Raw genomic sequence first — 12,514 nt, forward strand, 5'->3', positions numbered from 1 at the left:
GAACTTGTGCCTTAAATATGGGGCCTTTTCCAATTTGCAATCTGCAGTACACCTTGTGAGCCCAAGTGTGTTGTCCTCCCAGCCTTTCAACTGCCACTACCCCTGTACTCTGATGGTTTTTACTTTTTATACTGTGAAACAAAGTAACTTCAGCTCCAGTGTCTAACAGGGCAGGAACTCTTTGTGGTCTGTGTTGTCCTTGCCAATATATTGCCACTGATACATATGGGTGGTGATCCCCTGGTTTCAGCATGTTAACTTGAACCAGAGGACTCGCCCGCCTGTCACTCCAGAGGAGTGGGCACTTCCCATCCTCTGCGTTCAAATTTCTTTTTGTGCTTCATTAACTCTTCTGCTGCCGCCCCATAAGGGTTTGGCTTTCTCTCCACAGGAGGGGCAGGAGGAAAGACAAAGATATCCTCAACATCACTGGTTGCCATCCTCTTAGGCAAGCTAGATTTTAATTTCTCTTGAGATGTAAATCTTTCCATTGTTTTAATAGAGAACCTGTTGAGATGCAATCAATATCTGATATTGATACACCACTCTGCAAAAGATCTAAAAATAACTGCTTTCATGTAATCTTCAGCTTCCCTACGGTAATTTTCTCCTCCACATTCCTTTGTTTAACCCTGACTCCGACACTCTCCAGTTCTGCTAATTGTCCTAGTAAAGTAGCTGCCTCTTGCACCTTCTCCTTCTTCGCATCAATAGAACTCAACATTGTAAACAATGGAGCTTTTAAGTGTGAAAAAGCACCAGCCAGCAACTTATTTCTCATATGTGCCTTGAACAAAGCCATATCAGGTCTTGTCCAATTATCATGCACAGTAAGAGTTTCTACCAGAGGATCTGCAATCAATCCACTTACACACCCATACTCTCGCAGCCTGTGAATTCCTTCTCATATTGTGCGCCAAGGAGTTAAATCCATAAGTTCTGAAGGAGTGTCAGGAACTTGGACTATAGAATCTCTTATCAGATGCAATAGAGAGAATACAACAGTAGTGTCTCTAGCTCTGCGCAGCTAAAGTCTCACTCTTGAATCTTTCGCCATGCTACCTAATTCTACAGCCTCTCTGTTAGACAAAATAATTCCATCTCCCCCTAGGTCCCACACGCAGAACCCCTGTCAGCAAACTTTCTCCAGGTCTCTGTGCAAACTTTTGTCATAACTCTGTTAGCTCTCCTGCTGTGTAAGACCTCGTCTCTTCTGTATACTGTTGTTCAGCAGCCTGCGCGGAATGTGATACCTCTTCAGATGATGAAAGAGAATTACTAGCACGTTCAGTTACCTCTCTTCTTTGTCTAGTTGTAACAATAGGATGAGCCTTGTCTTCTTTTAACTCATCAACAATTTTGATTTCTTCATCTGTGTCTGATCTAGACCAGTAGGCTAATTCCTCCCAGTCACATCTAGTAACCAGGGTACGTACTTTTACTGCAGCATTATTTCCTGGTAATCTCCTAACTTTTTTCCTACGCTGCTTATTCACAGTTCTCACTACATACTCTGAAAACTGTGTTTCCATTTCCTCCCTATGTTTTTCGGAGGATCTAAAACATTCCTTTAGGATTTGAAGTTGATCTGGTGCTGCCTGCAGTTCCATCTCAACAGCTTCCCTCTTTTTTGTCTCATTAATGAGCGCCTGCAAAAATATCCATCCTAATATAGATACCTTAATTACTGAAGCCCCCTAATATAGATGCAGCTTTGCATTGGGGGCATGTATGCTGGTCACTACATTGGGGGCACGCACGCTGATCTCTGCATTGGGGGCATGTATGCTGGTCACTACATTGGGGGCATGCACGCTGATCTCTGCATTGGGGGCATGTATGCTGGTCACTACATTGGGGGCACGCACGCTGATCTCTGCATTGGGGGCATGTATGCTGGTCACTACATTGGGGGCATGCACACGCTGATCTCTGCATTGGGGGCATGTATGCTGGTCACTACATTGGGGGCATGCACGCTGATCTCTGTATTTGGGGCATGTATGCTGGTCACTGCATTGGGGGCATGTATGCTGGTCACTGCATTGGGGGCATGTACGCTGGTCACTGCATTAGGGGCATGTACGCTGGTCACTGCATTGGGGGCATGTATGCTGGTCACTGCATTGAAGGGGGCACGCACGCTGATCTCTGCATTGGGGGCATGTATGCTGGTCACTGCATTGGGGGCATGTATGCTGGTCACTGCATTGGGGGAATGGTATGCTGGTCACTGCATTGGGGGCATGTACGCTGGTTACTGCATTGGGGGCATGTACAGTGGGTACGGAAAGTATTCAGACCCCCTTAAATTTTTCACTCTTTGTTATATTGCAGCCATTTGCTAAAACCATTTAAGTTCATTCTTCTTCCTCATGAATGTACACATAGCACCCCATACTGACAGAAAAACACAGAATTGTTGACATTGTTGCAGATTTATTAAAAAAGAAAAAACTGAAATATCACATGGTCCTAAGTATTCAGACCCTTTGCTCAGTATTTAGTAGAAGCCCCCTTTTGATCTAATACAGCCAGGAGTCTTTTTGGGAAAGATGCAACAAGTCTTTCACACCTGGATTTGGGGATCCTCTGCCATTCCTCCTTGCAGATCCTCTCCAGTTCTGTCAGGTTGGATGGTAAACGTTGGTGGACAGCCATTTTTAGGTCTCTCCAGAGATGCTCAATTGGGTTTAAGTCAGGGCTCTGGCTGGGCCATTCAAGAACAGTCACGGAGTTGTTGTGAAGCCACTCCTTCGTTATTTTAGCTGTGTGCTTAGGGTCATTGTCTTGTTGGAAGGTAAACCTTCGGCCCAGTCTGAGGTCCAGAGCACTCTGGAGAAGGTTTTTGTCCAGGATATCCCTGTACTTGGCCGCATTCATCTTTCCCTCGATTGCAACCAGTCGTCCTGTCCCTGCAGCTGAAAAACACCCCCACAGCATGATGCTGCCACCACCATGCTTCACTGTTGGGACTGTATTGGACAGGTGATGAGCAGTGCCTGGTTTTCTCCACACATACCGCTTAGAATTAGGGCCAAAAAGTTCTATTTTGGCCTCATCAGACCAGAGAATCTTATTTCTCACCATCTTGGAGTCCTTCAGGTGTTTTTTAGCAAACTCCATGCGGGCTTTCATGTGTCTTACACTGAGGAGAGGCTTCCGTCGGGCCACTCTGCCATAAAGCCCCGACTGGTGGAGGGCTGCAGTGATGGTTGACTTTCTACAACTTTCTCCCATCTCCTGACTGCATCTCTGGAGCTCAGCCACAGTGATCTTTGGGTTCTTCTTTACCTCTCTCACCAAGGCTCTTCTCCCCCGATAGCTCAGTTTGGCTGGACGGCCAGCTCTAGGAAGGGTTCTGGTCATCCCAAACGTCTTCCATTTGAGGATTATGGAGGCCACTGTGCTCTTAGGAACCTTAAGTGCAGCAGAAATCTTTTTGTAACCTTGGCCAGATCTGTGCCTTGCCACAATTCTGTCTCTGAGCTCTTCAGGCAGTTCCTTTGACCTCATGATTCTTATTTGCTCTGACATGCATTGTGATCTGGAAGGTCTTATATAGACAGGTGTGTGGCTTTCCTAATCAAGTCCAATCAGTATAATTAAACACAGCTGGACTCAAATGTAGCTGTAGAACCATCTCAAGGATGATCAGAAGAAGAACTAAATATAGTTAAATATATGAGTGTCACAGCAAAGGGTCTGAATACTTAGGACCATGTGATATTTCAGTTTTTCTTTTTTAATAAATCTGCAACAATGTCAACAATTCTGTGTTTTTCTGTCAGTATGGGGTGCTATGTGTACATTCATGAGGAAGAAGAATGAACTTAAATGATTTTAGCAAATGGCTGCGATATAACAAAGAGTGAAAAATTTAAGGGGGTCTGAATACTTTCCGTATCCACTGTATGCTGGTCTCTGCATTGGGGGCATGTACGCTGATCTCTGCATTGAAGGGGGCATGTACACTGGTCACTGCATTGAAAGGGGGCACACTGGTCACTGTGCATTGAAAGGGGGCACGCTGGTCACTGTGCATTGAAATGGGGCACGCTGGTCACTCTGCATTGAAAGGGGGCACACTATACCTTAATTACTGAAGTCCCCTAATATAGATGCAGCTTTCTGTTCCGATTTTGAACATCGAGACAAATAAAGATTCAGGAGACAATGGCGGGGGTCTTCCACTTTAATTGCACCCTGATCAGTGATGGCTGGTGTATACATCCATGCGTCCGGCCCCCTAATCTGCATGCAGGGCACCGGACACATGGAGCTTAATGTTTTTTTTTTTTTTAAATCACCTGATTAGAGCCAGAGACTCTAATAGGGTGATGCAAAGGGTGGTCCCGGGGCGCAGAGCAGTGCGCCCAGAGCCCACCCATTGTGTGACAATAGCGAATTAAAATTCGCTATTGTCACACCGATCCTCCTCCTGGCCAATCAGGAAGCCGGTCTAATACCGACTTCCTGATTGGTCGCATGGCAAACCCCATGCCATTGGCTGAGGAGGAGGCGGGAGCAGGAGGACAAGAGAAGACGCGCCCCCGGAGTGAGAAGAAGCCACCCGCCGGGAGTCCGGGACTGAAGACAAGAGAAGCTGTTGCCGCCGGGCTGCTCCAGGGCTCCAGGTAAGTGCACTGCTCTCGGGGGGGGGGGGGTGGGTGGGCCATGCACGCTGAACTCTGCATTGATGGGGGCACAGCACAATGTTCATTGCATTGAAGGGGGCACGCACGCTGAACTCTGCATTGGGGGCATGTATGCTGGTCACTACATTGGGGGCACGCACACTGATCTCTGCATTGGGGGCATGTATGCTGGTCACCACATTGGGGGCATGTATGCTGGTCACTACATTGGGGGCACACACGCTGATCTTTGCATTGGGGGCATGTATGCTGGTCACTACATTGGGCGCACGCATGCTGATCTCTGCATTGGGGGCATGTATGCTGGTCACTACATTGGGGGCATGCACGCTGATCTCTGCATTGGGGGCATGTATGCTGGTCACTACATTGGGGGCATGCACGCTGATCTCTGCATTGGGGGCATGTATGCTGGTCACTACATTGGGGGCATGCACACGCTGATCTCTGCATTGGGGGCATGTATGCTGGTCACTACATTGGGGGCATGCACGCTGATCTCTGTATTTGGGGCATGTATGCTGGTCACTGCATTGGGGGCATGTATGCTGGTCACTGCATTGGGGGCATGTACGCTGGTCACTGCATTGGGGGCATGTATGCTGGTCACTGCATTGAAGGGGGCACGCACGCTGATCTCTGCATTAGGGGCATGTACGCTGGTTACTGCATTGGGGGCATGTACGCTGGTCACTGCATTGGGGGCATGTACGCTGGTCACTACATTGGGGGAATGGTATGCTGGTCACTGCATTGGGAGCATGTACGCTGGTTACTGCATTGGGGGCATGTATGCTGGTCTCTGCATTGGGGACATGTACGCTGATCTCTGCATTGAAGGGGACATGAACACTGGTCACTGCATTGAAAGAGGGCACGCTGGTCACTGTGCATTGAAAGGGGGCACGCTGGTCACTGTGCATTGAAATGGGGCACGTTGGTCACTGTGCATTGAAAGGGGGCACGCTGGTCACTGTGCATTGAAAGGGGGCACACTATACCTTAATTACTGAAGCCCCCTTTCACGCTTTTGCGACCTCAAAGTCACACAATTTTTTACAGCGTTTTTTGCCGCAAAGCAATGCCTATTACATTTTTCTGTTTTCGCCCCCCCAAAAATTTGGAGCACCAGCTGCCACTGATCCTGATACTTGATCAATTCACGAGCCAGTAGACCAGTGTCTAGAATCTGCCCACTCTGGGATGGGGCTCTTTCGACTGTCTCCCCCCTTCAATCTGTTTACCTATTTAAACATCCTAATGCCACCAAAGCAAAGATAGCAACAAACCTATCACAGTACACACTAATATTACAGTTTCCGATATCTCATAAAGCATTACAATTTACAGCAGTATTACTAGGATTAATCATTGCACTTCTAACCAGCACTGAAAGGGTTAAAACATCCTGCTCACAGCGCCATTTATGTAACAAAGGGTTAATTTTCATGTTACATATATTCATTTATTGGCAGGTTCATATATTTACCCTTTCAGATTTATGGATGAAGTACAATAATTAAGACCACAGACAAGTAGTATAGTAATAAAAAGATTTACTAAAAGATTAAAGATGGAATACAGATGATAAAACAAATAAATTCAAATTCAGTTTCAATCCAGAGAACCCCTCAACTTCTGAAGTCATCAGAAAGTTCTGGAATCGACAATCTCTATATCTCCAAGCATCGAATCTCTTGTATGTCGTGGACGAGGTTCTGATTCATCTCAAGCATGTATTGTATTTTATGAATGAAAAAAGGAACCAATAAGCTGGTTTCATCCAGTTCTAATAAAAGAATGGCTATAACGGTCCTGAGACAATGTAACCATCTGTGAGGTCAGAAAGATCAATGTATGCAAAAATGGCAGAGCCATTCAGTATACAGAAATGTATATACAAACCTGATTCCAAAAAAGTTGGGACACTGTACAAATTGTGAAGAAAAACCGAATGCAATGATGTGGAAGTTTCAAATTTCAAGATTTTATTCAGAATACAACATAGATGACATATCAAATGTTTAAACTGAGAAAATGTATAATTTTAAGGGAAAAATAAAATTGATTTTAAATTTTATGGCATCAACACATCTCAAAAAAGTTGATACAAGGCCATGTTTACCACTGTGTGACATCCCCTCTTCTTTTTATAACAGTCTGCGAACGTCTGGGGACTGAGGAGACAAGTTGCCCAAGTTTAGGAATAGGAATGCTGTCACATTCTTGTCTAATACAGGTTTTTAGTTGCTCATGCTCAACTGTCTTAGGTCTTCTTTCTTGCATCTTCCTCTTTATGATGCGCCAAATGTTTCTATGGGTGAAAGATCTGGACTGCAGGTTGGCCATTTCAGTACCCGGATCCTTCTTCTACGCAGCCATGATGTTGTAATTGATGCAGTATGTGGTCTGGCATTGTCATATTGGAAAATGCAAGGTCTTCCCTGCAAGAGACAACATCTAGATTGGAGCATATGTTGTTCTAGAACTTGGATATACCTTTTAGCAATGATGGTGCCTTTCCATATGTGTAAGCTGCCCATGCCACACGCACTCATGCAACCCCATACCATCAGAGATGCAGGCTTCTGAACTGAGCGCTGAGAACAACTTGGGTTGTCCTTGTCCTCTTTAGTCCGGATGATATGGCGTCACAGTTTTCCAAAAAGAACTTCACATTTTGATTAGTCTGACCACAGAACAGTTTTCCACTTTGCCACAGATCATTTTAAATAAGCCTTGGCCCAGAGAAAACGCCTGTGCTTCTGGATCATGTTTAGATTTGGCTTCTTTTTTGGCCTATAGAGTTGTAGCTGGCAACGGCGAATGGCACGGTGGATTGTGTTCACCGACAATGTTTTCTGGAAGTATTCCTAAACCCATGTTGTGATTTCCATTACAGTAGCATTCCTGTATGTGATGCAGTGCCGTATAAGGGCCCGAAGATTACGGGCATCCAAATTATTTTTCGCCTTGACCCTTACGCACAGAGATTGTTCCAGACTCTGAATCTTTGGTTGATATTATGCTCTGTAGATGATGATAACTTCAATCTCTTTGCAATTTTTCTCTGAGAAACTCCTTTCTGATATTGCTCTACTATTTTTCGCCGCAGCATTGGGGGAGTTGGTGATCCTCTGCACATCTTGACTTCTGAGGGACACTGCCACTCTGAGAGGCTCTTTTTATACCCAATCATATTGCCAATTGACCAAATAAGTTGCAAATTGGTCATCCAGCTGTTCCTTATATGTACATGTAACTTTTCCGGCCTTTTATTGCTACCTGTCCCAACTTTTTTGGAATGTGTAGCTCTCATGAAATCCAAAATGAGCCAATATTTGGCATGACATTTCAAAATGTCTCACTTTCAACATTTGATATGTTATATATATGATATTGTGAATAAAATATACATTTATGAGATTTATAAATGAGTCCATTCCTTTTTTACTCACAATTTGTACAGTGTCCCAACTTTTTTGGAATTGGGTTTGTATAAGAAATGATCACTTAAAACTATCATAGTTAATAACAACTAATACCAAGTTCTTTGTAAATCAATAATGAATATAGACCCGTACTACAGCCGGGTTCACATATGTGCGGCCGTGGTTCCCAGCATGGGGTCCGGCACATTTCTGTTCACCAATTCAGGTGTGATTCAGGTCCAAATCATTGCATGAATTTGCACTTGGACTGGGCCCAAAAACACACAGCGGCCGCCCCAGACATGCGTGAACCAGCTCCAATGAGAGCCGGTCACATTCTCCTGTCATGTGAAGATGCTGAAAACCAAAGCTGTATTCCCCTCACCCCTTCCTCCACACACACCTGATCTACAGCCCCATCCTCTTGGATGTCAGTGTTTATGAAATGTAGAAAAATGTGGAATACTGGCACGTGGATGATTAACTATAACACAGGCAGAACTTCTTTTGTGTAATTGATTACTCTTCCCATCTAATAAGATGCCAAGAACAAAATAGATGCTATGGCCATATATAGAGAAAGGTCCACTTTTCCAGATCACAGCTCTTTTGCATAAAGTCTGAATTTGGTTCTTCTGTAGGCTGGCCAAACCTCAACTGCAAGCCAGGTTATTATCATGGGATACTTACTGTGACTCTGCACTCTTCTCTGAGAAAACTCGCACACAGAAGTCTCCCACTTTATAGGGTTCTAAGGTCGATGGTACAATGATATATTCCCCAGCCGGCAGTCGAAACCTGTTCAGAAACTCTCGAAGATTTATGAAGGTGTCTGAGAGATCTTTGGCCTTGTTCCGCAGAAAGAAATCTCTATTCAGGTGAACATTGGTCTGTCCTTGCATCTGCAACAAAAGCATAGCATCCACCAAAAAATGTGGCTTTAGATGTAGTAACCACTTCAACATCGGGCCTATGCTGACACTTAACACCTACATGTAACAAATCTAGATTTTTTTTGCAAGAAAAATACTTAAAACCCCCAAACATTATACCGTATATTCTTTTAGGTAGGGGCCCTAGAGAATAAAATGATGTTTTTTTGCGATTTTTTATGTCACACGGTATTTGCTCCGTAGTTTTTGAAATGCAATTTAAAAAAAAAATGCACTTTAATGAATTTTAATGCAAAAAAAACACAATATGATACCCAATTGTTTGGTAAAATATAAAATATGATAGATACCAAACATGTCACACTTTAAAAAAGCATCTGCCTGTGGAACGGGGCAAACTACGGTACCTAAAAATCTCCCTAGGTGGCACATCAAAAAAAGTTTTTAGGTTACCAGTTTAAAGCAACAGAGGAGGTCTAGAGCTAAAATTATTTCCCTCATACTGACGTTCAATTGCCGTTTACATATGCGTGTGGGACCTACGTGCGCATGGGGGAACGGGGGCGCTTTAATTTATTTTTTATTATTCATTTTATAATTTATTTGATGAACAACCCTTGTGATAGCATGGGCCATGATAGATTCTCTTTATGGAGAGATCTGGGGTCTTTTAGACCTTATATCTCTCCTCTGGCCTCCAAAGCATCTGATCAAACCAAAATCAGCTTGATCAGATGCTTGTTCAAGCCGGTAACGGTTTGTTTACACGAGACCAAAACCAGAAGTGACAAAATCCTCTTCGCTTCCGGTTTCTGTCATCACATAGGGGGAGGAGCAACATCAGTTCCTCTCACTGTGTCCCAGGAACTGGATGCCACTGGTCGCATCCTTACTGGGCTTCCCGATCGCACGGCGGTGGCGGGAAGGGGGTGTAAGCCACTAGGATTACTTTTACAGTGAAGGGAAATGCCAGAAGAAGAAAATGTTATCTTGATCATTGCTGCAGCTGCAGTGATGACAGAGATATCACGCTTCCATTCCAGCAAAGTACCGATATGTCCCTGGTCGGTAAATAGTTAAAGCGCATCTACAGCCAAACTATTTTTTTTTTTAAGATAGAATAGTGATGGGTTTTTATCTCTGTCTGTGTCTCGTTTGGGGAGACTACCCTCTTTATTTGTCCTGTTGACCATCCAGGAAGTCCAGAAATTTACCGGTGTCACCAGAAAAGTAGAGCAAATCTTCCCATGGGAACACTTGTTTCAGTAACAAAATGTCAAAGAGGGCATTCTACCTGGCTTTGGGGAGATTTCCTTTTATTTCTTGTTATGTCTCTGGGGCAGGAGGTGGGGAAATCTCTCCAATAGAATACAGACAGCAAAAAAAAAAATGCTTTATAGGGGATCTAAAGCTGGCCATACACTGAACAGTTTGTTAGAGACTGGGAAAATGTTGATCAGTTTGTGTCCGTCCCTGCTGCAGCCGCTGTCAGTGTACAATGTTTCAGCTGGATGGTTTCTTCCATCCTCCTCCTTTGTGTGGATAGGGGAATCTGTTGTTTCTTTTTTTTTATTCAGCCCTCTGAAAACACAGATTCTAGGCTACTCAAACTTGGCCACTTGACCACCAGGATTAAACAGTAACTAGGGAGTAATATATACAGTACTTCATGACTATATGCTGTCATATATTTACACTCACCTTCTAAAATAATAAATGTGATCTTAAATCTTGATCGAGGCAGGAAACTATAAAATATCAACATACCTGGGGTGGGACCTGAAATAAGAAATGATAAAGTGGGAATTATTATATGTCAGTAACAAATCTACATACAGTATCTCACAAAAGGGAGTACACCCCTCACATTTTTGTAAATATTTTATTATATCTTTTCATGTGACAACACTGAAGAAATTACTCTTTGCTACAATGTAAAGTAGTGAGTGTACAGCTTGTATAACAGTGTAAATTTGCTGTCCCCTCAAAATAACTCAACACACAGCCATTAATGTCTAAACCGCTGGCAAGAAAAGTGAGTACATTCCTAAGTGGAAATGTCCAAATTGGGCCCAATTAGCCATTTTCACTCACCGGTGTCATGTGACTCGTTAGTGTTACAAGGTCCTGGGTGTGAAATGGAAGCAGGTGTGTTAAATTTGGTGTTATCGCTCTCACTCTCTCATACTGGTCACTGGAAGTTCAACATGGCACCTCATGGCAAAGAACTCTCTGAGGATCTGAAAAAAAGAAATGTTGCTCTACATAAAGATGGCCTAGGCTATAAGAAGATTGCCAAGATCCTGAAATTGAGCTGCAGCACGGTGGTCAAGACCATACAACAGTTTAACAGAACAGGTTCCACTCAGAATAAGCCTCGCCATGGTGGACCAAAGAAGTTGAGTGTCTGTGCATCCTATCCAGAAGTTGTCTTTTGGAAATAGATGTATGAGTGCTGCCAGCATTGCTGCAGAGGTTGAAGGGGAGGGGGGGTCAGCCTGTCAGTGCTCAGACCATACGCCATACACTGCATCAAATTTGTCTGCATGGCTCTCGTCCCAGAAGGAAGCCTCTTCTAAAGATAATGCACAAGAAAGCCCACAAACAGTTTGCTGAAGACAAGCAGACTAAGGACATGGATTACTGGAACCATGTCCTGTGGTCTGATGAGACCAAGATAAACTTATTTAGTTCAGATGTTGTCCAGTGTGTGTGGCAACAACCAGGTGAGGAGTACAAAGACAAGTGTGTCTTGCCTACAGTCAAGCATGGTGGTGGGAGTGTCATGGTCTGGGGCTTCATGAGTGCTGTCAGCACTGGGGAGCTACAGTTTATAGAGAAAACCATGAATGCCAACATGTACTGTGACATATTGAAGCAGAGCACGATCTACTCCCTTCGGAAACTGGGCCGCAGGGCAGTATTCCAACATGATAATGACCCCAAACACACCTCCAAGATGGCCACTGCCTTTCTAAAGAAGCTGAGGGTAAACGTGATGGACTGGCCAAGCATGTCTCCAGACCTAAACCCTACTGAGCATCTGTGGGGCATCCTCAAACAGAAGGTGGAGGAGCGCAAGGTCTCTAACATCCACCAGCTCCGTGATATCATCATGGAGGAGTAGAACCTGTGAAGCTCTGGTGAACTCCATGCCCAAGAGGGTTAAGGCAGTGCTGGAAAATAATGGTGGCCACACAAAATATTGACACTTTGGGCCCACTTAAGGGTGTACTCACTTTTTTACCAGCGGTTTAGACATTAATGGCTGTGTGTTGAGTTATTTTGAGGGGACAGCAAATTCACACTGTTATACAAGCTGTACACTCACTACTTTACATTGTAGCTACTGAACATGCCAAATGATTTGTTTTTCTGTCTATCCAGTCCAGAGCTTTGCACAGCTCTGCCACACAGTACAGCTCTGGCATGATCTGATCTGGCAAGACAGGAGACCTGATTTTTCTTTGCTGCAGTTCAGTAACACTTTCAGATCTTGTCACTCCCCCAGCCTGTGACTGGACAGTGAAAA

General features: G+C 44.2%; 1 protein-coding gene and 1 pseudogene across 2 annotated transcripts in view; both read right to left on the reverse strand.

Annotated features, from left to right (window-relative positions):
- Positions 1-574: 574 nt before the first annotated feature.
- Positions 575-6,030, reverse strand: LOC309550641 (annotated as a pseudogene). The gene is made up of 2 exons: positions 6,007-6,030; positions 575-1,649 (listed from the first exon to the last, which is right to left on the reverse strand). The product of its transcript is annotated as an uncharacterized misc_RNA (transcript).
- A 301-nt stretch (positions 6,031-6,331) lies between these two features.
- The window catches only part of LOC309550642 (calpain-2 catalytic subunit-like), a gene marked incomplete at both ends in the record, with an annotated part of 56,963 nt that continues 50,780 nt past the window's right edge, over positions 6,332-12,514 (reverse strand). Inside the window, 3 exons of the mRNA XM_082250979.1 lie at positions 6,332-6,491; positions 8,780-8,991; positions 10,750-10,761. Coding sequence (XP_082107105.1) covers positions 6,332-6,491; positions 8,780-8,991; positions 10,750-10,761 — 384 coding nt within the window. The remainder of the gene's footprint in view (positions 6,492-8,779; positions 8,992-10,749; positions 10,762-12,514) is intronic.

The sequence above is a fragment of the Pelophylax lessonae genome (genome assembly GCF_965119305.1).
Source record: "Pelophylax lessonae genome assembly, chromosome: 3".
NCBI lineage: Eukaryota > Metazoa > Chordata > Amphibia > Anura > Ranidae > Pelophylax > Pelophylax lessonae.